Consider the following 24,049-nt stretch of genomic DNA (forward strand, 5'->3'; position numbering starts at 1 on the left):
GGAGCGTGGCTCACCCACACAAGCGAGCTGATGAGGGGGAATTCCATTTCTTTGTGTAACATTGCGGGATCACTACCACACTCCAGCATCAATCGCGTCACGCGTGCGGGCAGTCCCATCCGCCGTCCACTGTGCCTATTCCAAGTCACATGAGCGCGAGCGGCCCCGGTCGCCCTCTCCGTCCCACGAGCGCGAGTGACTCCGGTCGCTGTCTGAGTCCAACGAGCGCGAGCGGCTCCGACCGCCATCATGTCCCCAGTTGCACCTGCGGTCACGCGAGCGGTCACGCCCACAGTCACGAGAGCGATCACGCCCCCGACGTGGGGAGCGATCCCGTGAGGATTCCTGTCGTTCCCGGTGTACCTGGTAGCGGTCCGCCTTGTGCTTGATGGAGTTTTGCATGTCTTCCGTGCGTACATCATTCAGCATTGTCAAGTACTCCGGCGAACCCACTCCCAGGTAAGGCTTCTCCTCGGGGGCTGCCGTGAACCACTGTGTGCGGACCTTGATGTCGAACGTCCGGACGACGTTGAAGTGCTTGCGGAAGTACGGCCTGTTGCAGAGCAGGTTGTAGTGTTCCTGAAACTCGGTGACGATCTCGTCGGGGGCCACACTGGGGAGGAGCTTCATGAGGAGGTTCGACCATGCCTCCTTCCAGTCTTCGCTAGAGATGGTATCTTCCGATGGTACGTGCACCAGGTCCAAGATGTTGCACTTCTCGTTGGTCCAGAAGGCGGTGACCTTCTTCACCATCGTCTGGGCGTCGGCAGCGATTTTGTCGAGGAAGTCGTTGGTCAATGCGGTGAGGCTGTCGGTAATGGTGAGTAGTCCATTCCACAAGGAACTTGCATGATCGGGCCCAGGAGTGCACCCCACATGTGCACAGGTGGTGAAGGGGCACACCCGTGTGCACGCGGCGACAAATCAGCACACCCCATGTGCGTATGGGTGGTAGTGGTTGAGTCTGCACACACGTGACAGCGAAGGGAGGAGCGCACACCCCGTGCGGGCAGGTGGCAGTGCGCGCAACGGAAAGGATAGCACACCTCGTGCGCGCGGGTGGCAAGGAGCACACCGGCGTGCGCGTGGCAGCGGGGAAGCACAATGGCAGCACACCTCGCAGACGGGCGGGCGGCAAGAAAGCACAATGGCAGCACAAGGGCGGAGGCAGCACAAGGGCGGGAAAGCACACCCGTGGGCGTGCGGGGCAAATCAGCACACTTCGTGGGTGGCGGGGAAGCACAGTGGCAGCACACCTCGCGGGCGGCAGGAAAGCACGGTGGCAGCACACCCCGCGGGCAGCAGGAAAGCACGGTGGCAGCACATCCGTATGGACAGAGGCAGGAAAGCACACCCGCGCGCGCACGGGGGCAGATCGGCACACCCCACGGGCGTGCGAGCGGCAAAAGGGCACAGTGGCAGCACGGAGGCCCTTGTATGGTTCAGAGTGGTGTGTTCCGGGGGGTCTGCAGCGGGGAGAGCAGTTCGCAGAGATGAAGGGGGGAGACTCACGGGATGTACATGCAGTTCTTCGCCATGTTTTTGAAACCTGGGTGTACCAAGGCGCCTTGCACAGCGAAGAGCTGCGTGCCCTTGGCGCTGCGCGCCAGCATGATGGGGGCCTTTGTCGCCGGAGCCTTGACACCCGACGTTGCAGGCGGGGGTTGCTGAGTGGGCGCCGGTGTGGGAGGAACTGGGAGCGCCGAGGATGGCCTGTTGAAGGTTGCGCCAAAGAAGGGGAGCGACCCGGTGGGCAGAGGGGCGCTGCGCGGCGGGATTTGCGGGATGGGTGACTGACGGTGTTCCCAATCGACCGTCGGGCCCCAGTCGCTGAGAATGGAGGAGGCACGAGAGTGCTGCTGGTGCCTTCGTTTGTCGATGTAGGGGCCGGCCTCGTGACCGGGGTCTGTTCTCTCACCACTCGCCTGTGCCTTGTCCGCTAGGTCCGTAGCTAGGCCTGTTACGGCCGGCCGCGCGGCCGATCTGGAGGGCCCTGGGAGCTTGGAAACATCCGGGGGGGAAGCGATGTCGGCGTTGGGCCTCCCGGGGGGATCGAGGGGCCTATCTGTGGTCATGGTGCTGACTATATGCGGGGTCTGAGAGGAGAGGCGAAGCGCAGACCAGAAAAGTCGACAAGAGTGCGCAGTGGGAGAGAGAAAACCGATAAGGTTCACGCGCGCACGCGCGCGCGCGAGCTCCCATATTCGCACTCCGCTTCAGGAAGCATCTGTTGCAGCGTAGCGCTCGTGCCTCGCTCTACGCTAAACTCCACAGATGTTTACCGTCACATCGCCAGAGCACCCTAGGATGGCGATCGTGGCTGCCGCAAGGAGCGCGCGCAGGTCGGTGGCGAGAGATGAGGGTAACCGCCATCCACGATTTGCCGCTGCATATTCTCCAATGGATGCGGGATGCCGAGATGCGCCTCGCTGGGTGGCGAGGACGCGTGGCGCGCATCGTCGCGTGGCCCTGATACATACCGCGTCCCTCTCCATTGGCCGTCCTTCCTCTCCTTGGACCTCCTCCTCCTCCTCCTCCTCCTCCTCCTCCTCCTCCTCCTCGCTCTGCCCAGGCAGACGATAGCGACCATACGGTCGACTATCGTCTGCTATTGGACTCTGGTGTCACCAGGTGACACCGACCTTTCCTCCTCCGAACGACCTCGACCTCGACCTTCTCCCTCGACCTCGATCCCGCCCTATATCCACCTTCCCGACCGCACTCACAACAAACACACCGCACGAGGACGTCCATACGTCAATACGGAGATTGGAATGTGGGGCCGTGGCGATGTACCGCGGCACTTATTTTGGTGAGTCCTCCTTCTGCACTCCCGATGCCCACTGCCTACGACAGGCCGAAGACGTCCCCCTGACGTCCTCCTCCTCCGCGCCGCTCTCTTCCGCCCCCTCTCTTCCGCCCGCGTCGCCCGCCCACGCAGCTCACCCACGCCGCCCTCCTCCTCGCCCTTCTCCGCCCGTGCCTGCCGCCTCCTTCGCTCCGCCCTCCTCCGCCTCGCCCTCATCCGCTCACGCTTCCCTCCCCCACCTCGCCTGAATCTCCCGCGTCGCTCTTCACCATATTGGCCACGTTGCCTGCCTCGCGCCTGCATCTCCCGCCTCACCCGTCGCCCCGTCGCCCCCGTCACCCATCTCGCCCCCGTCGTCCCTTCTCGCCCTAGCCTGGTTCGCCCTCGCCCCCGTCGCCAACACCGCCCATCTCACCCTCGCCCGCCTCACGCATGCGTCTTTCGCATCTCCCGCACCTCGATGCCCCTTGCCACGCCACCCACTTTGGCCACGTCCACTGCGTCGCGCCCGCATTCTCCCTCGCGCCTGCGTCTCCTGCGTCTCCTGCGTCTCCGACCTCGCACGCCTCGCACGCCACCTGCATCGCCAACGTTAAGGACCCAGACACCCCCACGTACAGCCTCGTCCGCTTCGTTGTTTGTAGTCTATAGCCTGTACCTCAGCATACAGTATGAAAGAAAAAACCTTGCTTCTCTTTCATGCTTGTGTGATCTATCGAGTGCAGCGTATGGATGATGAAGGATCGGTGATCAGTATTGTTTTTGCTTTCCCGGCACTTCATGACGCTCCGCTTCGTTCAAATCTCCCGTAGTGCCTTTGTTTGGCGTGTATTCCCACTGTTCCTTCGCCGATCGCGATCGGGACTCTGCTTGCGCACGGAAAAGCAGATGATACGCGTTCTGCCATCGTGAATTCTTTCTGCGCACGCTGACGTCATGCGGTGGTGTATCTCTGTCCCGGATCTAGAGTCCAGTGCACGAGTCTTCACAGCGGCGCCCAGGACTCGTCGCCCGCGCTGAAGCCGCGCGACAGTGCCCGCCCTCAACATCCAGCACTTCGGTAAGTACCTGCACCACGATCGGGTTCAGGGTCGTGCACGGTGTGCCCGCACTCATGGCCCTCGCGCGCGCTGGCTCGCGTTCGGCGCGGGCCACCGACGCCCGCCGCGGTGCCTCCATCGCGAACGGTCATGGACACGCGCGCAGGTGCGGCGGCGGCGGCAACGACCCGCAATTCACGGCTGCAGAGGAGACGTGGCGCGCGGACCGCGAGGTGCCTCCAACAATCTCTAAGTGCTTCTAAATGCTTCTAAAATACACCTCTAAAGCTTCTAAGCTTCTAGAGCGTTCTAACCTTTCTAAACTTCTAAAGTTAGAGACTTTAAGAGGTTTTAGAAGTCCACACAAAGTACTGATCAGTGACGGACAGAGCCCTCAATCGGTCCTCACACCAGCCGTCATTAATCATAAGAGACATCCTTAATCCACAGGGCCTAATAATTAGGGTATGCTGACGGCGGCGCAGGAGTCGGACCGGGCGCGCGCTCAGACTCCCATCGAGCGGTCGACGGTCACCGACGAGCGCTGCGTGTTCCCGCCCAACGCGTGCGAGTCCCCGGTCTTCCCCCGGTGCTCGAGGAGCTGCGAGCCCTTGACGTCGTCGACGTCGACCATCTCGTGCGCCTCGACGTCGATGAAGATCTGCTGCGGCTGTTCGCGCGGTCAGAGGGAGGCGGAGACGGAGACGGAGACGGGGAGGCGACGTACGTGTGCGCTCCCGGCGGACCGGAGCACGTTCACGCGCCCGGGCGGCGGGTGCGCGCGCCCGTCCGAGTGCGAGCCCGAGTCGTCCGTACTGCCGTCCGTCCCGCCGTGGCGGCTGAGGAGGGAGGCGAGGAGGGAGATCGTGTACAGCTTCGAGAGCGTGAAGTTGAAGAAGAGGTGCAGCCCGGACGGGATGGTCAGGTAGACGACCAGATCCGTCAGCGCCCACATCGACGTGAGCAGGCCCGTCTCGAGCGTCACTGCCGAGCGGCGGCGCGTCGGTGAGCTTGCGGGAGGCCAGACGTGAAGCGCGACGTACGGCGGGTGATCTTGTTGATGAGCGTGTCGGTGAACCTCATCCCCGTCTTCCTCTTGTGAAGATGAAACACGAGGGTGGTCGTAATCACAATGTCCGCAACCACGGCCGTCACGAGCCAGATGTCGATGGTCGTCCGGAGCTTGTACAAGTCGGGGATTCTCGGGACTTTGGTGGCGCCAATCGTAGTCCCAACGGCACCCACTGGAGTACCCCGAAGTGAGCGTGACAACGGATGCGAAGGAGAGGTCACGGCACGCACGGAACGATGTGAACGCGCAGATGTAGATGAATCCGACGATCCAGTTGTTCTTGGTGAGAACCTTGACACGCCACGCGAAGAATCCCTGCACGAGGAATGCGATGAAGGCCACGGTCGTCGGGTCGCTATGGAACTCTGTAGGGTATTAGCGCTGACGTCCAGATCGAAGAAGAGGTTCGACGCACCCCAATGAGTCACCTGCACTGCATCAGTATCGCCGAACTCCAAGACGAGCGGGCGGTACACGGCCATGATGTCGAAGCAGGAGTTGAGGACGTCTACGAGGACCACCGTGCCGACGAGGACCCTCATCCATGCCGGGTCCCTGCATCGCAGTGAGTAGGCACCTGTGCGATTTACGGGGGTGCTTACTTTTTGTAGGTGGTAAAATACAAGAACGTTTGAGTGCAGACGATGCCACAGAGGTAAACGTCGAGGACGACGGCGGCGAAGAACGGGCCGTAGCTGTGGAAGTGCAAGTTGGGTGAGCCCGAATGAACGTCATGCGGTACCGATGAGATACATGCATCACGGGGATATCAAATGCGGGTGCTGTTTCGCTGGTAGACATGGCGGGGATATCGCGTAGCGGGAGGTGCAGCACAGTTCAGCGACGAGCCCCTCTTCGTGGACTAGCACCGCGTAACGCAGAAGATAGGAGCGGAGGGAGTGGATGAGAGCGTGTTGAGCCTCGGTGAGACGAGTTCCATGCGCTGGAGGTATATGTACACTTGGGACGCCCATGTTCGAAACGGTGATATCCGGTGTCTGCGGTCGAGGCACCTCGAAGGAGCAGACACAGGCTCCACAGGATGTGGATCGACTCACCAGTGTAGGTGGACGGAGAAGTTTTCGATCGATCGAAATCTACGCCGATTTTGATTGAGATAGCGAGGGGACTCGAACTGAAAGGAGTTGGTCATTTTACTGACTGCCGGCAACTTCCTGCGGTTGGCCAGAGTATGTCGGCTTCGAAAAATAGGCCAACATAGAGAAGGTCGCGAAAACCGGGTCCAACAGCCCATTCGACCACACGCCCTCCACTGGCGCTCTGATATGTGCCGCATGCTTGGCACCTGGGTGCCAGTGGGTGCGGGGCCAGTGTCAAGTCCTTCCTGCTCAATCGACTTGTGATCGTAGAAGCCCCTATGTTCGGCGGCCCGGCCGTGATCGTCCTCAGAAAACGATGGCCACCAGCTCCAGAGACTCCGGAAGGGTGCCGGCAGCGGCGGCGCGGCGTGTGGTAGAACAACGTTGCACTGGCGTGCACCACGTCGAGGGCAGCCCGGACAGCGAGCTCGCGGCCGGCCCGCCGTACGCGTCGAGCGCAGGAATACACGCGTTCAGGCGATGGCACCAGTTGGAGGGGTGCCAAGCGTCGGGGGCGATCCGGATCGGATGCGGAGGCTTCTGGAGTGGGGAAAGGATGGCGTTGGGATATTGTCGGAACCACCGCAACACGATAGGTGGGGCGGAGACGTGGCACGTAGTGAACAGGGGGGAGCGGTACGGGGCAAGTTCAGCGCTTGATTGCCAGCGGAAGTGGACTCATCAGGGCGGGGCGGGAGGAGGAGGAGGGGCTATTGGGTCTGCGCACGATTGGGGGCAGAGGGTGCCACGGAAATGTACGAACACGTGAAGCAACGGCAAGGGTCCCCACGACATCGGGGAAACCAAACGATGTGTGATACTGAAGATCTCTTTCCAGTTGAGGGCACACCATTGTTGTGGGATGGAGCTAGGGTTGTTTTGAGAGTGTCGACCTAGCGAAGCGAGACGTGGTGGACCTGAACAGCGACATGCCTCGGGCAGGGACTGCTTGAGAGCCGAAAGACTGATCTCGGCGGCGTGGGCAGGATCTCGGAGGACTGGCTTGCACTCGCGGGGGCTGAAGCGGAAAAGGGCCTGCGAAATAGGGTTCGGGCAGTGTAGCCGCAGGACCTTGACAGACACAAGATCGTGTAGATCCCTAGACGATCGGAGCGAGTGACCTGTGCAGGCTGGTGCCTCGCCGTCTCGTGCAATCGAATCTGAGTGAGCCGTTCCTCCATGATCGAATTAAATCGATGAGCGTTTCGTGGGCTGATCTTCATCGCACCTTTGTATCGCTGGGCCGGCCGAGCGAGCGCTTCGCGACCGACACGCTGTGTGTCGACCTTGGTCGGGAGCGTGTTGAGTGAAAGCGGTCGTGCGGGCAGCGGGAGTCGCGGTCGAGCGGGGCATGTTCACGCGCCTGGGCTGGTGCATGCCACGCCTGTCGGAGCGCGAGTGCGACTCGTCGCCCGTGCTGCTTTCCGTGTCGTTGTGGAGAGGAGGTACAGCGAGGTCGGGACGACGAGGTAGACGATCAGGATCAGATCCATCGACGTCCACATGGAGGTGAGCAGGCCGGTTTCGATCGTCGCTGTCGCGGGGCAGCGCGTGAGCGAGCGTGCGAGAGGCCAGATCTAAAGTGCGACCTACAGCGGGTGATCTTGTTGATGAGTGTGTCTGTGAACTCCCGGTCTTCCTCTTGCGGAGGTGACCGTGACGTCCGCAATCACGGCAGGCGGGATCCAGACGTAGGTGATCGCCTTGAGCTTGGGAGTCGGGGATGGTCCGGATTTGGTGACAGCAATCGACATCCCAACGCCGCCCACTGAAGTACATCGAGGTGAGCATGGCAACATGTACAGGTGCGGGGGAGTGACCCGGCACGCACAGAGACTCGGACGCGTGGCGCGTGGCTGTGATGCACGCCACGCGTCTCTCCCCTTTGACCGTCCTTCCTCTCCTCGGACCTCCCCCTCCTCCTCCGAACGACCTCGACCTCGACCTTCTCCCTCTCCCTCGATCCCGCCCTATACCCACCTTCCCGACCGCACTCACAACAAACACACCGCACGAGGATGTCCATACGTCAATACGGAGATTGGAATGTGGGGCCGTGGCGATGTACCGCGGCACTTATTTTGGTGAGTCCTCTGCTCCGTCCTTCTGCGCTCCCGATGCCCACTGCCTACGACAGGCCGAAGACGTCCCCCTTGACCTCCTCCTCCGCCCACTCTCCTCCGCCCACTCTCTTCCGCCCGCGTCGCCCGCCCACGCAGCTCACCCACGCCGCCCTTCTCCACCCGTGCCTGCCGCCTCCTTCGCTCCGCCCTCCTCTGCCCGTGTCACCCGCCTCCTCCACATCACCCTCATCCTCCCGCATCACCGCGCTCTTCCACACCGCGTTCCTCCGTGCCCTTCTCCGCGTCGCCCTCCTCCACCCTCGTCCCTCCTCCACAGTACAACCTTCCTCTGCCCGTGCGCTGCCCTCCGTCCGCGCGTTACCCTCCACCTGTGTCGCCCGCCACACGCCTCCGCCTCCGGACGTCGCCCTCCTCCGCCTTGCCCTCATCCGCTCACGCTTCCCTCCCCCGCCTCGCCCGTATCGCCCGCCTGCGCCGCTCGCTTACGCTGCCCTACTGCTCCTCGCCCTGCTCCGCCCGCGCCTGCCGCCTCCTTCGCGTAGCCCACCCGCCCGCCTCCTCCACACCGCTCTCCTTCACGTCGCCCTCCTCCGTGCGCGTCGCCCGCCTCCGCATCACCCGCCTTCGCGCGCGTCGCCCTGCGCCTCCTCCGCCGCGCCCGGGCCCCCACATCGCCCTCCTCCACCTCACCCTCCGCGTTGTTGCGGGGCTGTAGTAGCTTACTATTGAATATATTTTAATCGCGAATTTTATACAAAAAGTGTGGTCTGAAACAAAGGGGGAGGTGAGCTCGAGTGGGAGGACCAAATGCGCCGGTGGCCAGACATGTCGGGGCGACGTAGATTGGAACTGGGCCGGCGGGGGTGACAGATGCATCCGCACCTTGCCGAGAGGCTATGGTTAGTCGAATCTGTACTTACTGTACGAGTATGTGCTCACAGACGTGCGTTCGCAGCTGCTCCGGCTTTCGCTCCGACCACGACCGCGCGAGCAGCTGCTCGCAGTGCTCGATGCCTGGCTCGTACTCCGTCGTTGGCGCGACCCCCTCGTCCCCATGCTCCTCCTTCTAGCCCGGCGGCCAGCTCTACCCCAACTCTTTTTTTGAGATCAAACATTTACATCCCGCGTACGGAGTGCAGGTGCGGCTCTTTTGCGTGGGTGACACTGGGTGGGCGAGTTTTCTCAGCCTGTGGGCCTGCATCTAAGGGCTGGTCACACCCTTGCTTGTGAGTGCTCATCGCTTTTGCCGCTGAGCGGTCTTTCCAATCCGCGCGCGCGCTGTGCTCTGCCCACTCGCCCTCCTTTTTTGTGCGTACGTTTGCGCGCACCCCTTTTTAAGACGGCGCGAACGCAAACGTGAACGCGCCGTCATTCTTAGTGATGAATGCATTGAGGTCTTTGCTCTACCCCAACTCCAGGCCCACCTGCCGTGCGCCCTCCACTTTTTGTGCTTCGTCCACGTGCTGAATCCTCGTCCGCAGTCGCAGCCGCCAGTGCGCGAATACCTCCAGCCTCACCCGCCAGGGCCCCGTCCGACGTCGGGCAGTGTAGCTGCCCCTCTACGCCATCTCTACGGGCGGGCACGGCTACCTCTGTGGAGCGAGTGCGTCGACGTCCGGACGGACCTCGAGAGCTGCGGCCGGTGTGTCTCGGACGACTCACCGTCCGGCGCGCGCAACGCGGACGGCGGGCGCGACCACGGCCTCCGCCCGTTGGCAACAGCCCCGGCTCCTCCACGGTCCGTTTCCCTCTTGTCCGCTCTGCTCCTTTGCTGGTGCTCATTCCCGTTCTCGCATATTCACCCAATATGACTCTGCATCAGCCACCTCAGGTCGCCCACATCTCGTCCCCACGTCGCTGTCGTCTCGCCCCCGCAAAGTCGCCGCCATCTCGCCCACATCACCTGCCTCTCGGCGTCAACCACCTCGCTCACTCGCCCCTCTCTTCCGCATCTCCCACTCTGACCACGTCGCCCGCCTTGCTTGCGTCGTCCCCGTCTCACCCTAGCATGCGTCGCCCTTGCCGAAGTCACCGACCTCGCCCACATCTTCCGCATAGCTTGCCTGTGTCACCCGCGCCACCGCCTTGCCCATGTCGCCCACTGGCACACCCACCTCGTCCACCTCACCTGGCGCCTCGCCTGAATCTCCCGCGTCGCTCTTCACCCATCTTGACCACGTCCACGTTGCCTGCCTCGCGCCCTCGGGAGTCATCTTCTCGCCCTAGCCTGCTTCGCCCTCGCCCGCCTCACGCATGCGTCTTTCGCATCTCCCGCAACTCGATGCCCCTTGCCACGCCGCCCGCTTTGGCCACGTCCACCGCGTCGCGGCCGCATTCTCCCTCGCGCCTGCGTCTCCTGCGTCTCCGACCTCGCACGCCTCGCACGCCACCTACATCGCCCACGTTAAGGACCCAGACACCCCCACGTACAGCGTCCGCTTCGTTGATTGTAGTCTATAGCCTGTACCTCATGGATATGTTATGCTTCCTCTTACTGTGACAATAGTGAGGTGCCTCCAACAATCTCTAAGTGCTTCTAAACTTCTTAGAGACTTTTAGAGGTTTTAGAAGTTCGCACAAAGTACCGATCAGTGACTGACTGACAGGGCCCTCAATCGGGTCCTCACACCAGCCGTTATCAGCCGCAAGAGAGATCCTTAATCCACGAGGCCTAGTAATTATAATCAGGGTATGCTAACGGCGGCGGGGTAACCGGGCGCGCGCTCAGACCATCGAGCGGTCGACGGTCACCGACGAGCGCCGCGTGTTGCCGCTCAACGCGCCGTGCGAGTCCCCGGCCTCCTTCTGGTGCTCGAGGAACTGCGAGGCCTTGACGTCGTCGACGTCGACCATCTCGTGCGCCTCGACGTCGATGAAGATCTGCTGCGGCTGCTCGCGCGGCGTCAGCGCTGCGGTCGGGCGCCGCCCCGGGGAGCACGGGAGACGGGACGAGGCGGAGGGGGCGACGTACGTGTGCGCTCGCGGCCGAGCGGAGCATGTTCACGCGCCCGCCGGGCGGCGGGTGCGCGCGCCCGTCCGAGTGCGAGCCCGAGTCGTCCGTACCGCCGTCCATCCCGCCGTGGCGGCTGAGGAGGGAGGCGAGGAGGGAGATCGTGTACAGCTTCGAGAGCGTGAAGTTGAAGAAGAGGTGCAGCCCGGACGGGATGGTCAGGTAGACGACCAGATCCGTCAGCGCCCACATCGAGGTGAGCAGGCCCGTCTCGAGCGTCACTGTCGCGGGGCAGCGAGTCAGCGGGCTTGCGAGAGGCCAGACGTGAAGCGCGACGTACGGCGGGTGATCTTGTTGATGAGCGTGTCGGTGAATCTCATCCCCGTCTTCCTCTTGTGAAGATGGAACACGAGGGTGGATGTAATCGCAATGTCCGCAACCACGGCCGTCACAAGCCAGACGTCGATGGTCGTCCGGAGCTTGCGCAAGTCGGGGATTCTCGGGACTTTGGTGGCGCCAATCGAAGTCCCAACGGCACCCACTGGAGCACACCGAGGTGAGCATGACATCGGATGCGAAGGAGAGGTCACGGCAGTGACGCACGGAACGATGTGAACGCGCAGATGTAGATCAGCCCGACGATCCACTTATTCTTGGTGAGAACCTTGACACGCCACGCGAAGAATCCCTGCACGAGGAAGGCGATGAAGGCCACGGTCGTCGGGTCGCTCTGGAACTCTGTAGGGTATTAGCGCTGATGTCCAGATCGAAGAAGAGGTTCAACACACCCCAATGAGTCACCTGCACGGCATCAGTATCGCCGAACTCCAAGACGAGCGGGCGGTACACGGCCATGATGTCGAAGCAGGAGTTGAGGATGTCTACGAGGACCACCGCGCTGACGAGGACCTTCATCCATACCGGGTCCCTGCATCGCAGTGAGTAGGCACATATGCGATTTACACGTCGGAGCGGGGGTGCTTACTTTTTGTAGGTGGTAAAATACAAGAACGCTTGAGTGCAGAGGATGCCACAGAGGTAAACGTCGAGGACGACGGCGGCGAAGAACGGGCCGTAGCTGTGAGGGAACAAGTTGGGTGAGACCGAATGAACGTCATACGGTACCGATGAGGTACATGCATCACGGGGATATCAAATGCGGGTGCTGTTTCGCTGGTAGACATGACGGGGATATCGCGTAGCGGGAGGTGCAGCAAAGTTCAGCGACCAGCCACTCGTCGTGGACTAGCACCGCGTAGCGCAGAAGATGGGAGCGGAGGGAGTGGATGAGAGCGTGTTGAGCCTCGGTGAGACGAGTTCCATGCGCTGGAGGTATATGTACACTTGGGATGTTCATGTTCGAAACGGCGATATCCGGTGTCTGCGGTCGAGGCACCTTGAGGGAGCGGACACAGGCTCCACAGGATGTGGATCGAACTGGGGGAACGCCAGTGTAGGTGGACGGAGAAGTTTTCGATCGATCGAAATCTACGCCGATTTTGATTGAGATGGCGAGGGGACTCGAACTGAAAGGACTTGGTCATTTTACTGACTGCCGGCAACTTCCTGCAGTTGGCCAGAGTATGTCGGCTTCAGCAAATAGGCCAACATAGAGATGGTCGCGAAAACCGGGTCCAGCAACATGCGCCCCATTCGACCACACGCTCTCCAAGTCCTGTGTGGCGTTCAACTGGCGCTCTGATATGTGCCGCATGCCTGACACCTGGTTGCCAGTGGGTGCGGGACCAGCGTCACGTTCTTACTGCTCAATCGACTTGTGATCGTAGAAGCCCCTATGTTCGGCGGCCCGGCCGTGATCGTCCTCAGAAAACGATGGCCACCAGCTCCAGAGACTCCGGAAGGGCGCCGGCAGCGGCGGCGCGTCGTGTGGTAGAACAACGTTGCACTGGCGTGCACCACGTCGAGGGCAGCCCGGACAGCAAGCTCGCGGCCGGCCCCGCCGTACACGTCGAGCGCAGGAATGCACGCGTTCAGATGCAGGCGATGGCACCAGTTGAAGAGGTGCCAGGCGTCGGGGGCGATTATCGAATGCGGAGGCTTCTGGAGTGGGGAAAGGATGGCGTTGGGATATTCTTGGAACCGCCGCGACGCGACGGGTGGGGCGGAGACGCGGCACGTAGTGAACAGGGGGGAGCGGTACGGGGCAAGTTCAGGGCTTGATTACCAGCGGAAGTGGATTCATCAGGGCGTGATTTCGGTGGCGGGAGGAGGAGGAGGGGCCGTTGGGTCTGCGCACGATCGGGGGCAGAGGGCGTCACGGGGATGCAAGAAGATGTGAAGCAACAGGGAAGAGAGACGGCGAGGGTCCCCACGACATCGGGGAAACCAAACGATGTGCGATACTAAAGATCTCTTTCCAGTTGAGGGCAAACCGTTGTTGTGGAATGGAGCTAGGGTTGTTTTGAGAGTGTCGACCTAGCGAAGCGAGATGTGGTGGACCTGAACAGCGACGTGCCTCGGGCAGGGTCTGCTTGAGAGCCGAAAGACTGATCTCGGCGGCGTGGGCAGGATCTCGGAAGACTGGCTTGCACTCGCGGGGGCTGAAACGGAAGGGGACCTGCGAAATAGGGTTCGGGCAGTGTAGCCGCAGGACCTTGACAGACACGAGATCGTGTAGATCCCTAGACGATCGGAGCGTGTGACCTGTGCAGGCTGGTGCCTCGCCGTCTAATACAATCGAATCTGAGTGAACCGTTCCTCCATGATCGAATGAAATCGTTAAACGTTTCGTGGGCTGATCTTCATCGCACCTTTGTATCGCTGGGCCCGACACGCCGTGTGTCGACCTTGGTCGGGAGCGTGTTGAGTGAAAGCGCCAGGCGCGTGAAGGTCGTGCGGGCAGCGGGGCATGTTCACGCGCCTGGGCTGGTGCATGCCACGCCTGTCGGAGCGCGAGTTGGACTCGTCGCCCGTGCCGCTTTCCGTGTCGCCGACGGCCGTGAAGAGGAGGTGCAGCGAGGTCGGGACGACGAGGTAGACAATCAGATCCATCGACGGCCACATGGAGGTGAGCAGACCGGTTTCGATCGTCACTGTCGCGGGGTAGCGAGTCAGTGGGCTTGCCAGAGGCCAGACGTGCGCGTGAAGTGCGGCCTACCGCGAGTGATCTTGTTGATGAGCGTGTCGGTGAAATCCATCCCGGTCTTCCTCTTGCGGAGGTGATCGTGAGGTCCGCAATCGCGGCAGGCGGGATCCAGACGTGGGTGATCGCCTTGAACTTGGGAGTCGGGGATGGTCTGGATTTGGTGACAGCAATCGACATCCCAACGTCACCCACTGAAGTACATCGAGGTCAGCATGGCAACAGATGCGGGGGAGAGATCACGGCACGCACAGAATGATATGAACGCGTAGATGTAGGTGAACCCGACGATCCACTTTTTCTTGTCAGTGAGAACCTGGAGTCCTGGATACGCCAGACAAAGAAAGACTGCACAACGAAGGCGACGAAGGACAACATCGCAGGGTCGATGTGGAACTCTGTAGGGGAGGGTTCGCGTGACGTCCAGATTGAAGGAGAGAAGTTGGACGCACACCAATGGGTCACCAACACATAGTCACCAAACTGCAAGACGAGCGGTTGGTACAAGGATATGATGTCGACGGAATTGAGGGTTTCGCTGGCGAGCACCGTGCCGACGAGGACCTTCATCCATACCTGGATTGTGTATAAGCATGTACTCGACTGGGTCGCGACACGGCGCGCCTGGCCAAGTTTCGAACTACGCTGCGGCCGGGGCCCGGCGCGCGGCTCGCCTTCCTCCCTTGCCCTCCTCCACCACCTCCGCCCGCCTGCCAGGCCCTCGCCGCCTCCGCCTGCCCCTCTCCTCGACAAGACGGCCGCTGCAAGCGATGCGATCCCCATTTGGCCTCGCCCGCCGCCTCGACCGTCACCACCTCCTCGCCGCCCTCGCCCTCCTCTACCGCACTGTCCTCTTCCTCCTCCGCCTCCCCGCCCTCCCCCAACTCCTCGTCTTCTACCTCGGCTGGCGCCACGCCTACCACTCAATCTTCGACTTCCTTTTTAACGACTTCAGACCCGCCTTCCCTCCGCTCTGGATCGCGTGGGTCGCGTTCCTCGTCACCCTCCCCCCCTTCGCCGCGCTCCAGCTCGTGTGGCTGCTGGTGAGTTTCTTCGTCCGCAGGAGACTCGCGCGTAAGGGCACACACGGACCGGAGGGCGGCGATGGCTACATGATGCTCCAACCCGACCGCGGAGAAGAGGAGTGGGCCCAGGACCCCCGCGCACGCTCGCCCCGGCCAAGCCCCCGCGCCCTCCGGAGCCCGAACACGCTCCTCTGGGCCGCGCAGATCGCGCTCTGCGTCCTCGTCATCCTCCGAGGCCTCCACGAGTACCGCAACTACGAGCACCCGGGCGACGTCCGCTTCCGCCCCGCGCTCCGCAAGGCCCTCGCAGACCCGCACCCAAAGCGCAGCGGCTACGCCCCCCGCGCGGAGAAGATCTTCATCGCCGCCGCGTTCCACCAGAACGAGCTCGTGCTCCCGTACTGGACGAAGACGATGCTCGACACCATCACCTGGCTCGGGGCCGACAACGTCTTCGTCTCCATCGTCGAGAACTACTCGAACGACAAGACCCCCGACCTCCTCCGCGCCTTCGAGGCCGAGCTCGACAGGCGCGGCGTCAAGAACCGCATCCTCATCCAGGACGAGACCGTCAAGCGGCCGCCGGATATGAGCTGGAACCCGCGCATCGAGTTCCTCGCCGCGATCCGCAACCAGGCCCTCGAGCCCCTCCTCCGCACCGGCGGCTACGACCGCGTCCTGTTCTCGAACGACATCTACATCGAGCCCGAGTCCGTGCTCGAGCTGCTCGAGACCCGGGACGGGGACTACGACTTCGCCTGCGGCCTCGACTTCGGCCACTTTGGCGCGTACGACATGTGGGTCCTCCGCGACCGCGCCGGGCGGCTCACCGCCGCCATCTGGCCCTACTTCTTCGACAAGGGCTCCTACGACGCCATCAAGAAGGAGGACCCCGTGCCCGTCTTCGCCTGCTGGAACGGCATCGTCGCCTTCCGCGCGGACCCCGTCCTCCCCGTCGCGCTCCGGTCGAACGCGACGCTGCCGACGACGCACATCGAGCACATGCCGCCCTCGAACCACCCGTGGACGAAGGAGATCGGGGCGAGCCCCGCGGTGACGCCGCCGCTGCGGTTCCGCGCGAGCGCCGAGGGCGAGTGCTACTCGTCCGAGTCCTTCCTCCTCCCGTACGACTTCCGGCGGGTGATGGCGCTCGACAAGGTCTACGCGAACCCGCGCGTGGTGTGCGCGTACGTGTGGAAGTACTACGTGTGGAACAAGTGGGTGCTCCGCGCGCGGTACGTCAAGTGGTTCGTCGAGCGCGTGTACGACGGCGCGTGGATGCAGTACGCGCGCATGATCGTCGGCGACGGCGACCGGGTCTGGTCGTGGGACGGGGTGGACTGCCATCCGTGGTGGTGATGAGGATGACGGTTAGATGATACCTTTTAGAGAGGCTTCGCATCGCTATGTTTGCCTTGTCTGTATGTATACGTGTACCAGCTCTACACGTCGCTGCTTAAAAGGGGCACCGTCCATGCGTTACGATATAATAGGGTGTAGTCTCGTCACACGGACTCTATGGTACATACGCTGCTCGACTTCGGTACTTCGCAAATCAGGCAACCGCCGACTCCAAGCAACACTGTTCCGTCTGCTGATAACAGCATTCGGATCCAGCCGACGAGCGGGTGGCGGCAAACGCACCAACTCGAAGCCGGGGCGCTCCCCCAGCCTCCCTGGTGTATATATCGGTAGATAAGCTACTGTACAGTACGACGAGCCCGCAACGAGCCCGCGCGAGTGGTTGTTCAGGCGTGCTGCCTTGGCTAGGGCGTAATCCAGGCGCGCTGAGGGCGACCGTAACAACGACCTCGACGAGCTTCGGTCAAGTCTTGGCGTATTCTTCGAGGACGCGGTAGGAAGCTTTCGAAGATCGCGGGCGGGCACAGCAGGCGGCGGAGGCGCACAGACGAGTGCGGGCATGGAGTTGGCGGAGAGATTCGGAGGCGCGCGTGAAGGAGTCAACGCAGTCAAACGCGATCGGTGTGGATCGAATCGAACGTACAGCACTAGTGTAGGCGTGTCGCGGAAAAGCTTTTGATCGATTGGAACGGCAAAGCATCTTCGTAGACATAGCGGGCTCAGGGGACCCGAACCGAAAGGGGCGTTCGGTCGAAGTCGTCACTGGTCGGGGCGCCCCCTGTGAATCTAATCTCGGGTTTGAACGTTGAACCCGAGGTTCTCGAGGGCGTCCCGTAATAGCCTCCTGTCGGCGATAGCATGCCAGCTTCAGTGGGCGGCCCAGCCAACACGGAGAAGGTCGCGACAAGACACTCCGCCGCGCGTGACGATGAACCGTCCCGACCGCTGGGATTGCGAGCTGCCAACGTGCGTGGCACGGTGCGGGGCCCGGTACCGTGTTCTCTAACCACTCGATCGACTTGCGATGATATCGTCGAAGCCCTTGTGTTCCGTCCTCCGGCTCCCGATGTCGTCCTCGGCGAAGCCATGTCGGCGCGGAGGCAACCTCGGATGTGGAGCGTGAGCACGCCCTGTAGGAGGTGTAGACGACGCAACATCCAAGGTGGAGGGCGGAGGTGCAGGGAGAGGCGAAGGGACGGGGGGCGAGCGACGACCAGGGCACCGCGAGAGCGGCGAAACCGAACGATGGAGGATGGTAGACGATGAAGATCTCTTTCCAGTTGAGGATGCCGATACGATACAGGGGAATGCCACCCTTGTTGTGCAGAGGAGGCCGATCACCTCTCCGTCCACGAGAGACGCTTCGCGGCGGAAACTGACGACAGCTTGGCCACAGACAGGAAAACATCGATTTCGATTCCGAGGACTTGCTGGGGGAGACCGGGCGATATGTATCTGCCGCACAGAGTTGTCCAGTCGACTTCGGATGGGGCGATTGGTTCTTGGAGCTTCCGGCCACAGGCGTAGCAGATCTCTCTAAGCGTACGTGGAGTTGATGGCCAGAGAGCTCGGCGCGGCTGGTCTTGTCGATGGAGCAGGCATCGATCTGGCGGCGAAGAGGAAGAAGCAACGGGTCTTATCGCCCACGAATATGTTCTGGAGACGCATGTCGTTGTTGTGGGGCTTGGACTTCCTGAAAGGACCGCCCACGAGGGTTCCGGACGGGTGCCAAGATGGGCTAAGCCATCCTTCTCTCAGTACACGAAGTCGGCTCCAAAATACATTTGACGTCCTAAAGGGCGGCGACGTGAGCTGTTGGTGAGATGGTTGCTTCGAGCGTGAAACTGCGGTCACCGAGGCTCACCGCCGCCGAGGCAGCCCCGTTTCGTGCGGGGTGGGTCGAAGTGGTTGGAGTGAGAGGGGCTGTGTGAGGCCGCAGGCGACGCAGGGCCAGTGCTGACGACGGCGGTGCAATGATCGAATGCCACGCGAGGGACTGGCAGTGTCGTGTGAAAACCTTGGCTCGACGGGATGATTCCAGTCATGGACAAAGTCCGAGAGTTCACCTTCAATTCACCTTCTTGCTTTGTCGCAATCGCAATAAATGACAATCCTGATTTCCTCCGCAAGTGGGTATGCACAGAGACCTTTGGGGCACTGGTTTTCGACCCCGCGTGCGTGTTCGATGTTCGGCAAGATGTGGGGATATTGTGGTGGGCGGTGCGGGGATACTTTAATGCGAAAGTTTAGCGGAATTCCCAGATCAGACCTTGGCGGAGGGATTCTTTGACGGAGCTGGACAGCCAGCCCGCGCGCCGGGGTGCGTCCAGCACGCCTCACGCCCAGCTACGCGGCGATGGCTCTGGTGGAATCTGTGCAACTCCCTCCACCGGCGCCCATCATGCTTGTCGTCATTTCTGCCATTCCCCCTCATCGCGATGATTTTTTCACTGCCAGTCGTGGTTGCAGACAGACGGCTAGAATTCGCAAGTGAGAGAAACGCGAATGGTGAGAACAACGAAGGCGACCGAGTGGTCGACCTATGATACCGGCTGCTGTCCTACATCACCGGCAGTCGCCGCGTAACTGGCGCCCAACGCACTCGAGCGCGCGGGCTGCTCGAGCTGCGAAGTGAGTGGCCCTATTGCTCTAACTCCCGTCCTCTCTCAGCATCGAGTGCTACTTGTTATCTCGCAATCAATGTCGACGTTCTCCAGTTCGTCACATCGTGAGTCAGCTTTGAGAGCATCTTGATTTCACGCGGTGCGATCCTCTCTTTGCCGTGCCGGCACGGGTCAGACTAGATCTCCGGTCGGTGAACGACTGGAGCCGCCGCCGAGAGCAAGAAACGAGACTACTTTGCGGGGGCGCTGCGAGGCATGCCGCCAAGTTCCAACGCCGCCACCACGAGGACTAGGAAAGAAGCGCAACCGCAGAACTGCTTGGCACGAAGATCAAGTTATAAGACATGCGCAGGCGGTGACCCGCGAACCCGCGGTCTCTCATCTCCCTTTCCTTCGCCATGTTGCCTACTTCTTTTCTGCAGCTTGCCCAGTTTCTTCTCCCTCTTTCAATCTCGGCGAGCGCCGCTCTTGCTAGCGACTCCTCCCACTCCTCCCACTTCCAGGTGTCCACGTATGGCTCGGGTCTGACATACTCGGCTGCAAGCGAGTCCGAAGATGGCGCCACCGTTGTTTCAACTGGAGACAACAACTTTTACACCGTCAACATCACTCTGGGCGGAGTTGGTGGGGGCCAAAAACATCAGTGGTGTTGGTACATCTCTAATCGTCTTCCTCAGACTTTGTCGTGTTACTCGACACCGGGTCGTCTGATCTATGGGTGAACACCACTGGACGCGATCTCCAACTCACGAACACGACCGATGTCAAGATTAACGTTGGCTATGGAATTGGCTCTGTCTCGGGTTACGCCGCATTCGCCGACATGACGCTCGGAGACTTCAAGATTCCCAGCCAAAGTGAGCATCACGATACATACCACTAGCGCATACTTGCTCAACCCGCCCGTCGCAAGTCTTTATCAACCCTACGGAAATCACCGACTTCAACACGTCGGACAAACACGACGGCATCATGGGTATGGCGTTTGATTCCTCCTCGATCTACAACACTGTGTCACGTGTATGGGGAGTTGAGGCTGCAAACGAGCTCGCTACGTCGCCCATCACCTCCCTTTTCGCCGACAACCCCACAGCGCCGAACAATTTCGACGTCAAGCTCGCGCGCACCAGCACCCTCGAGGACAAAGCCGACGGCATATTCATCATCTCTGAACACGACGAAAACTTCCAACACGTCACCCTCGCACCGAAGCTGCCGGCCGTGAACACTGATCATTGGAATATCGCCATGGACGCGATGCTCGTCAACGGCATCGCCTTCGCGTTTAACCAGTCGCGCATCGAGGGTGTTCCAGACGGGAAGGTCGCCGCCTCCCTTGACACCGGCTACTCGCATCCGCCTCTCCCAGGGCCCGCCGTGGACGCCATCTACTCCACGATCCCAGGGGCCGTGTTCCTCGGTGAACGGGGCGGAAACTCCTGGATGGTCCCTTGTGATGCGGCCACCAATCTCACCTTCGTCTTCGGGTAAGCGGCAGACATCGTCCGTGCAGATCTCATCGATGCTCACCATGTTCGTTCGCAGCGACCAAGAGTTCCCTGTCCACCCGCTCGACCTTACCTACCCCTATCTGATCAACATGAACGGCAAGAACATGACGGCTTGTCTCAACGCCTACAAATACACCTTCCTCGACCCGGAGAACTTCATAGGTTTCGACTTCGTCCTCGGCGACTCCTTCCTCCGCAACGTCTACGCCTCCTTCGACTACTCCGACTTCTACCCCGGCAACAACACCGTCTCCGCGCCCTTCATCCAGCTCCTCTCCACCACCAACGCTTCCTCCATGTGGGACGAGTTCCGAACGGAGCGCGCCGCCGCGCTCGCGAAGCTCCCGCCAGCCGTCGACCCCGCGGAAGCCGTCAAATACATCAATGAAAACTTATCGCAGTCGAACGGCACCAGCACCACCACCGTCGCCGGCGCCGCCGCGGCCACCAGCGGCTCTTCGAGTCCGAGCGACGGCAGCTGGGGCCAGAAGTACGGCATGATCGCGCTCGCGCTCCTCGGCGCGAACCTCCTCATCGGCCTCGTCCTCCTCGGGGTCACGGTCACGATGTGCGTCCGCTCCGCGAAGGGCCGCCGGGAGGCGCGGTACCAGCCCGTGCGCTTCAAGGAGGCCGCCGGCGAGCCCGACTACGAGCGCGGCAGCCTCAAGTACAGCGACTGAGCGCCGAGCAGCGCGCGGGTCGGAGCAGTGTGTTGTATACTTACTCGGGAGCGTCTCTGCTCGGACTTTGCTATCATATCTACACCCGCTTTGTCGCTACATTTCGCATAATTTAATCATCGGCCTCCCTGTATCAGCAACTCCGCGCCTGCCTACGCCAAGTCCAGCACCGTCACCGTCCCGTCGTTCGCCCCTAGCGCGACCCGCCCCGCCTCCTCGTCGTAGTCGAACGTGGTCCAGTGCGCGCCCTCCCGCCGCTGCACGCACAGCGTCCGCGCCCGCGTTCCCGCGCCCGCGCCCAGCCCGCGGCGCAACGGCCCGTCGAACACCGCCGCACACAGCGTCTCCGCGCCCTGCCCCGACGCGCGCGCGGGGCCGACCCCACCCCCGAGCCCGAGCCCGGTCCCGATCCCGAGAAAGTCCACGTCGGACGCGTGCACGTCGAGCCCGGTGAGGTGCGCCGCGTGCGCGGCGCGCGGCTGGATCCAGAGCGCGGTGCCGGCGCGCCCGAGCGCGATCGCGCGGGAGCGGAGGAAGCCGCGCAAGGTCGGCGACGTCCGCTCCACGCGCGTCGGCGGGAAGAGGTACGGTGGTGGTGGTGGCAGCGGCGGCGGCGGGTCGGGCGCATGCGGCGGTGCGTGGGCGAATTCGAATGCGGATTCGAGCGCGGGTTCGGGCAGAGGTGGGGCTGGGACGAACGCGGGGTTGGGAGCGAGGACGAACTGCTCGAGCCGGTGCGCGTCGGATGCCCACGGGTCGTCGCTCTCCGCGCGGAGGACGATGGATAGGGGCCGGGGCTGGTCGCCCGTGGTGGAGGCCTCGCGGGTGCTGTCCTGGGGCGCGACCGCGACGCCGTCGATCCAACCGAACGAGTGGGTGCCGATTGGGCCGTATGTCGGGCATTCGCCTGAGGTGGGCTGGAGCATGGGTGAGGGAAAAAGCTCGATCAAGCGCGCGCGGACGACGAGGACGCTGTGGCGTGCCAAGACGACGTACAGGCACCTGTTGAGCTTTGAGACGGCCCCGAGCTCGTCAGACGTTGTGCGCGCGAGCGCGTGAAGGCAGAGAGCTCACCTTGAAGCGTTCTGTGACGACGTCCTCGGAGCCTTTCAGGAGCGCGAAGGTGTTGTCGCGCCAGTTCATGACCACTGTCTCGGACCCCTCGTCGCTGAAGGCGACCAGATCGCCGTCGAGTGCAATCGGCCGGAAGCTGGTCGCGATATTGCAGATCGAGCGAAACCCAGATTCTCCTGCGCCGTCTATGTTGCGGATCGCCAAGAGCTCGATGCTGTGGGTGCCGCTGGTGACGTCGTTGAGCTCGAGAGAGTAGGAAACAGGGATACACGGCTACGAACCTTCCGTGCAGGATTGATACCGCAAGCGCTGCCTCAGACGTTGTGTCCGAGTTGACGACAAAGCCCGCGAAGATGGTCTGTCGAGGCGACCAGTCCGCCAGCCGACGCGGTGGAGAGGGAGATGGATTGGAAGGAATGGCGACTCCAACGTCCCAGCAAGTGATCATTGACCAGATCCCTTTGTAGACCGTGAGCACGTAGCGCCCTCCACGCCCAGGCAAGAAGAAGACGTGGGAGAGGCCCGTCCCTGTACTGGCTTGGAAGTCGAGAGTGCGCGCGGTCTCCATAGAGGGGTTGAGCCAGAACCTGCCCAGTTTTAGGGCATGGAGAGTGAGATGTTCAAGGTCACTCCCATGGTGGTCGCTCAAACCGCCTTGCGGGAATGGCAGTCCATCGTCGAGGACATCGCGACGGCACACCGTCTGCCATACGAAGTGAAGACGAGAGATGGCGGCAAGACGCTTGCAAGTCTAAGGTACAAAGCATATCATTAGTGAGCGCGTGTAAGGACAATTTAAGCCCATTACCTTGCGAAGATTCAGAATGGCATCCACAGGCAGCACACAGAAGAGGTAGATGGTAGTGTCATCGTCAAGAGACACGAGGCTCATGATGATCGCCTGCGCCAAGTAGGTGCCCTCTATAGCGACGGTACCAGGAGAGCTCGTGCGATCAGCACAACATGATACTAGCCATAAAGGACTAGTAGTACCTGGCGGTATGAGGGGTGTTTGTCCATCTTGGAGCCGTGACGAAATTCGTGGATTCCTCGCTTTGGATGATGTCAGCTCCGAGTTAACTCCGCCTCGATTCCCGCCCAGAGAGGTTGAAGCTCCGACTCACGGAAGGCACCGTGAGCGCTAAATCTCCGTCTTCCACTGCATACACTGCGCCAGCCGCCTCCTCGTTGCACCATGCGACAGTGCAATATGACCATCTCCCTCAATGAGTCGGCCACTTAATACGACGAAATATGCTCAGTGAGCCACTGCTATGAGTCTCTAACTACTAGCAAATGCCACCATCACTATGTCTCGACGGCAATGAACCGACTCTAAGCCGTTCGTGCGGGCATTGCGGTTTCTAGTCGCCTGTATTGATTGATGCGTGTACAATCTCGTGGCCCCGCTCGGTCGCAGATGCATGGCCGTTTCGCTACTGACATACTTATTTGCATGATCTGAACTCGCTGTACTCACTCAAGCTCGCACCGAAACTTGAAATACCCCTGCGTACCCCTCTATACCGCCTCACTGCTTCCTGACGGTCGAAATAGCTGCTATCCATTGAAGCGGAAGTTCCTGAGAAGGTCCGATACATGACGAAACGAACCT

The 24,049-nt window shown here is 61.6% G+C and overlaps 8 protein-coding genes across 8 annotated transcripts; 2 read left to right on the plus strand and 6 right to left on the minus strand.

The window, feature by feature from the left end:
• Positions 1 to 72: 72 nt before the first annotated feature.
• On the minus strand, positions 73 to 2,075 carry BXZ73DRAFT_82357 (uncharacterized protein; the record flags this gene model as incomplete). Its single annotated transcript, XM_048023694.1, has 4 exons — positions 73 to 135; positions 364 to 808; positions 1,257 to 1,466; positions 1,513 to 2,075. The coding sequence occupies 4 exons, from the start codon at positions 2,073 to 2,075 to the stop codon at positions 73 to 75; spliced, it is 1,281 nt and encodes a 426-aa protein (XP_047871821.1).
• Positions 2,076 to 4,354: 2,279 nt separating this feature from the next.
• On the minus strand, positions 4,355 to 5,618 carry BXZ73DRAFT_56307 (uncharacterized protein; the record flags this gene model as incomplete). Its single annotated transcript, XM_048021461.1, has 6 exons — positions 4,355 to 4,519; positions 4,562 to 4,833; positions 4,893 to 5,093; positions 5,152 to 5,286; positions 5,337 to 5,476; positions 5,524 to 5,618. Coding segments are annotated over 6 exons (1,008 nt in total), but the record flags the coding sequence as incomplete, so codon positions are not given.
• Positions 5,619 to 8,149: 2,531 nt separating this feature from the next.
• Positions 8,150 to 9,343, minus strand: BXZ73DRAFT_82359 (uncharacterized protein; the record flags this gene model as incomplete). The annotated part of the gene is made up of 4 exons (XM_048023695.1): positions 8,150 to 8,473; positions 8,542 to 8,827; positions 9,026 to 9,171; positions 9,236 to 9,343. The coding sequence occupies 4 exons, from the start codon at positions 9,341 to 9,343 to the stop codon at positions 8,150 to 8,152; spliced, it is 864 nt and encodes a 287-aa protein (XP_047871823.1).
• Positions 9,344 to 10,922: 1,579 nt separating this feature from the next.
• On the minus strand, positions 10,923 to 12,132 carry BXZ73DRAFT_28578 (uncharacterized protein; the record flags this gene model as incomplete). The annotated part of the gene is made up of 6 exons (XM_048017759.1): positions 10,923 to 10,997; positions 11,077 to 11,336; positions 11,396 to 11,596; positions 11,659 to 11,793; positions 11,844 to 11,983; positions 12,041 to 12,132. Coding segments are annotated over 6 exons (903 nt in total), but the record flags the coding sequence as incomplete, so codon positions are not given.
• Positions 12,133 to 13,794: 1,662 nt separating this feature from the next.
• BXZ73DRAFT_107485 (uncharacterized protein) lies at positions 13,795 to 14,728 on the minus strand (the record flags this gene model as incomplete). Its single annotated transcript, XM_048016914.1, has 5 exons — positions 13,795 to 14,108; positions 14,174 to 14,225; positions 14,276 to 14,352; positions 14,411 to 14,453; positions 14,513 to 14,728. 5 exons carry the CDS (start codon positions 14,726 to 14,728, stop codon positions 13,795 to 13,797), a joined length of 702 nt encoding a protein of 233 aa, XP_047871825.1.
• Positions 14,729 to 14,928: 200 nt separating this feature from the next.
• BXZ73DRAFT_82361 (cryptococcal mannosyltransferase 1-domain-containing protein) lies at positions 14,929 to 16,542 on the plus strand (the record flags this gene model as incomplete). The annotated part of the gene is made up of 1 exon (XM_048023696.1): positions 14,929 to 16,542. One exon carries the CDS (start codon positions 14,929 to 14,931, stop codon positions 16,540 to 16,542), a length of 1,614 nt encoding a protein of 537 aa, XP_047871826.1.
• A 3,025-nt stretch (positions 16,543 to 19,567) lies between these two features.
• On the plus strand, positions 19,568 to 21,360 carry BXZ73DRAFT_56306 (aspartic peptidase domain-containing protein; the record flags this gene model as incomplete). The annotated part of the gene is made up of 4 exons (XM_048021460.1): positions 19,568 to 19,793; positions 19,847 to 20,026; positions 20,083 to 20,656; positions 20,715 to 21,360. 4 exons carry the CDS (start codon positions 19,568 to 19,570, stop codon positions 21,358 to 21,360), a joined length of 1,626 nt encoding a protein of 541 aa, XP_047871827.1.
• Positions 21,361 to 21,512: 152 nt separating this feature from the next.
• Positions 21,513 to 23,326, minus strand: BXZ73DRAFT_56289 (uncharacterized protein; the record flags this gene model as incomplete). The annotated part of the gene is made up of 4 exons (XM_048021459.1): positions 21,513 to 22,370; positions 22,435 to 22,660; positions 22,716 to 23,185; positions 23,243 to 23,326. The coding sequence occupies 4 exons, from the start codon at positions 23,324 to 23,326 to the stop codon at positions 21,513 to 21,515; spliced, it is 1,638 nt and encodes a 545-aa protein (XP_047871828.1).
• Between the last annotated feature and the right edge of the window lie 723 nt (positions 23,327 to 24,049).

This window comes from Epithele typhae (assembly GCF_022376455.1).
Source record: "Epithele typhae strain CBS 203.58 chromosome Unknown BXZ73scaffold_112, whole genome shotgun sequence".
In the NCBI taxonomy this organism is placed as follows: domain Eukaryota; kingdom Fungi; phylum Basidiomycota; class Agaricomycetes; order Polyporales; family Epitheliaceae; genus Epithele; species Epithele typhae.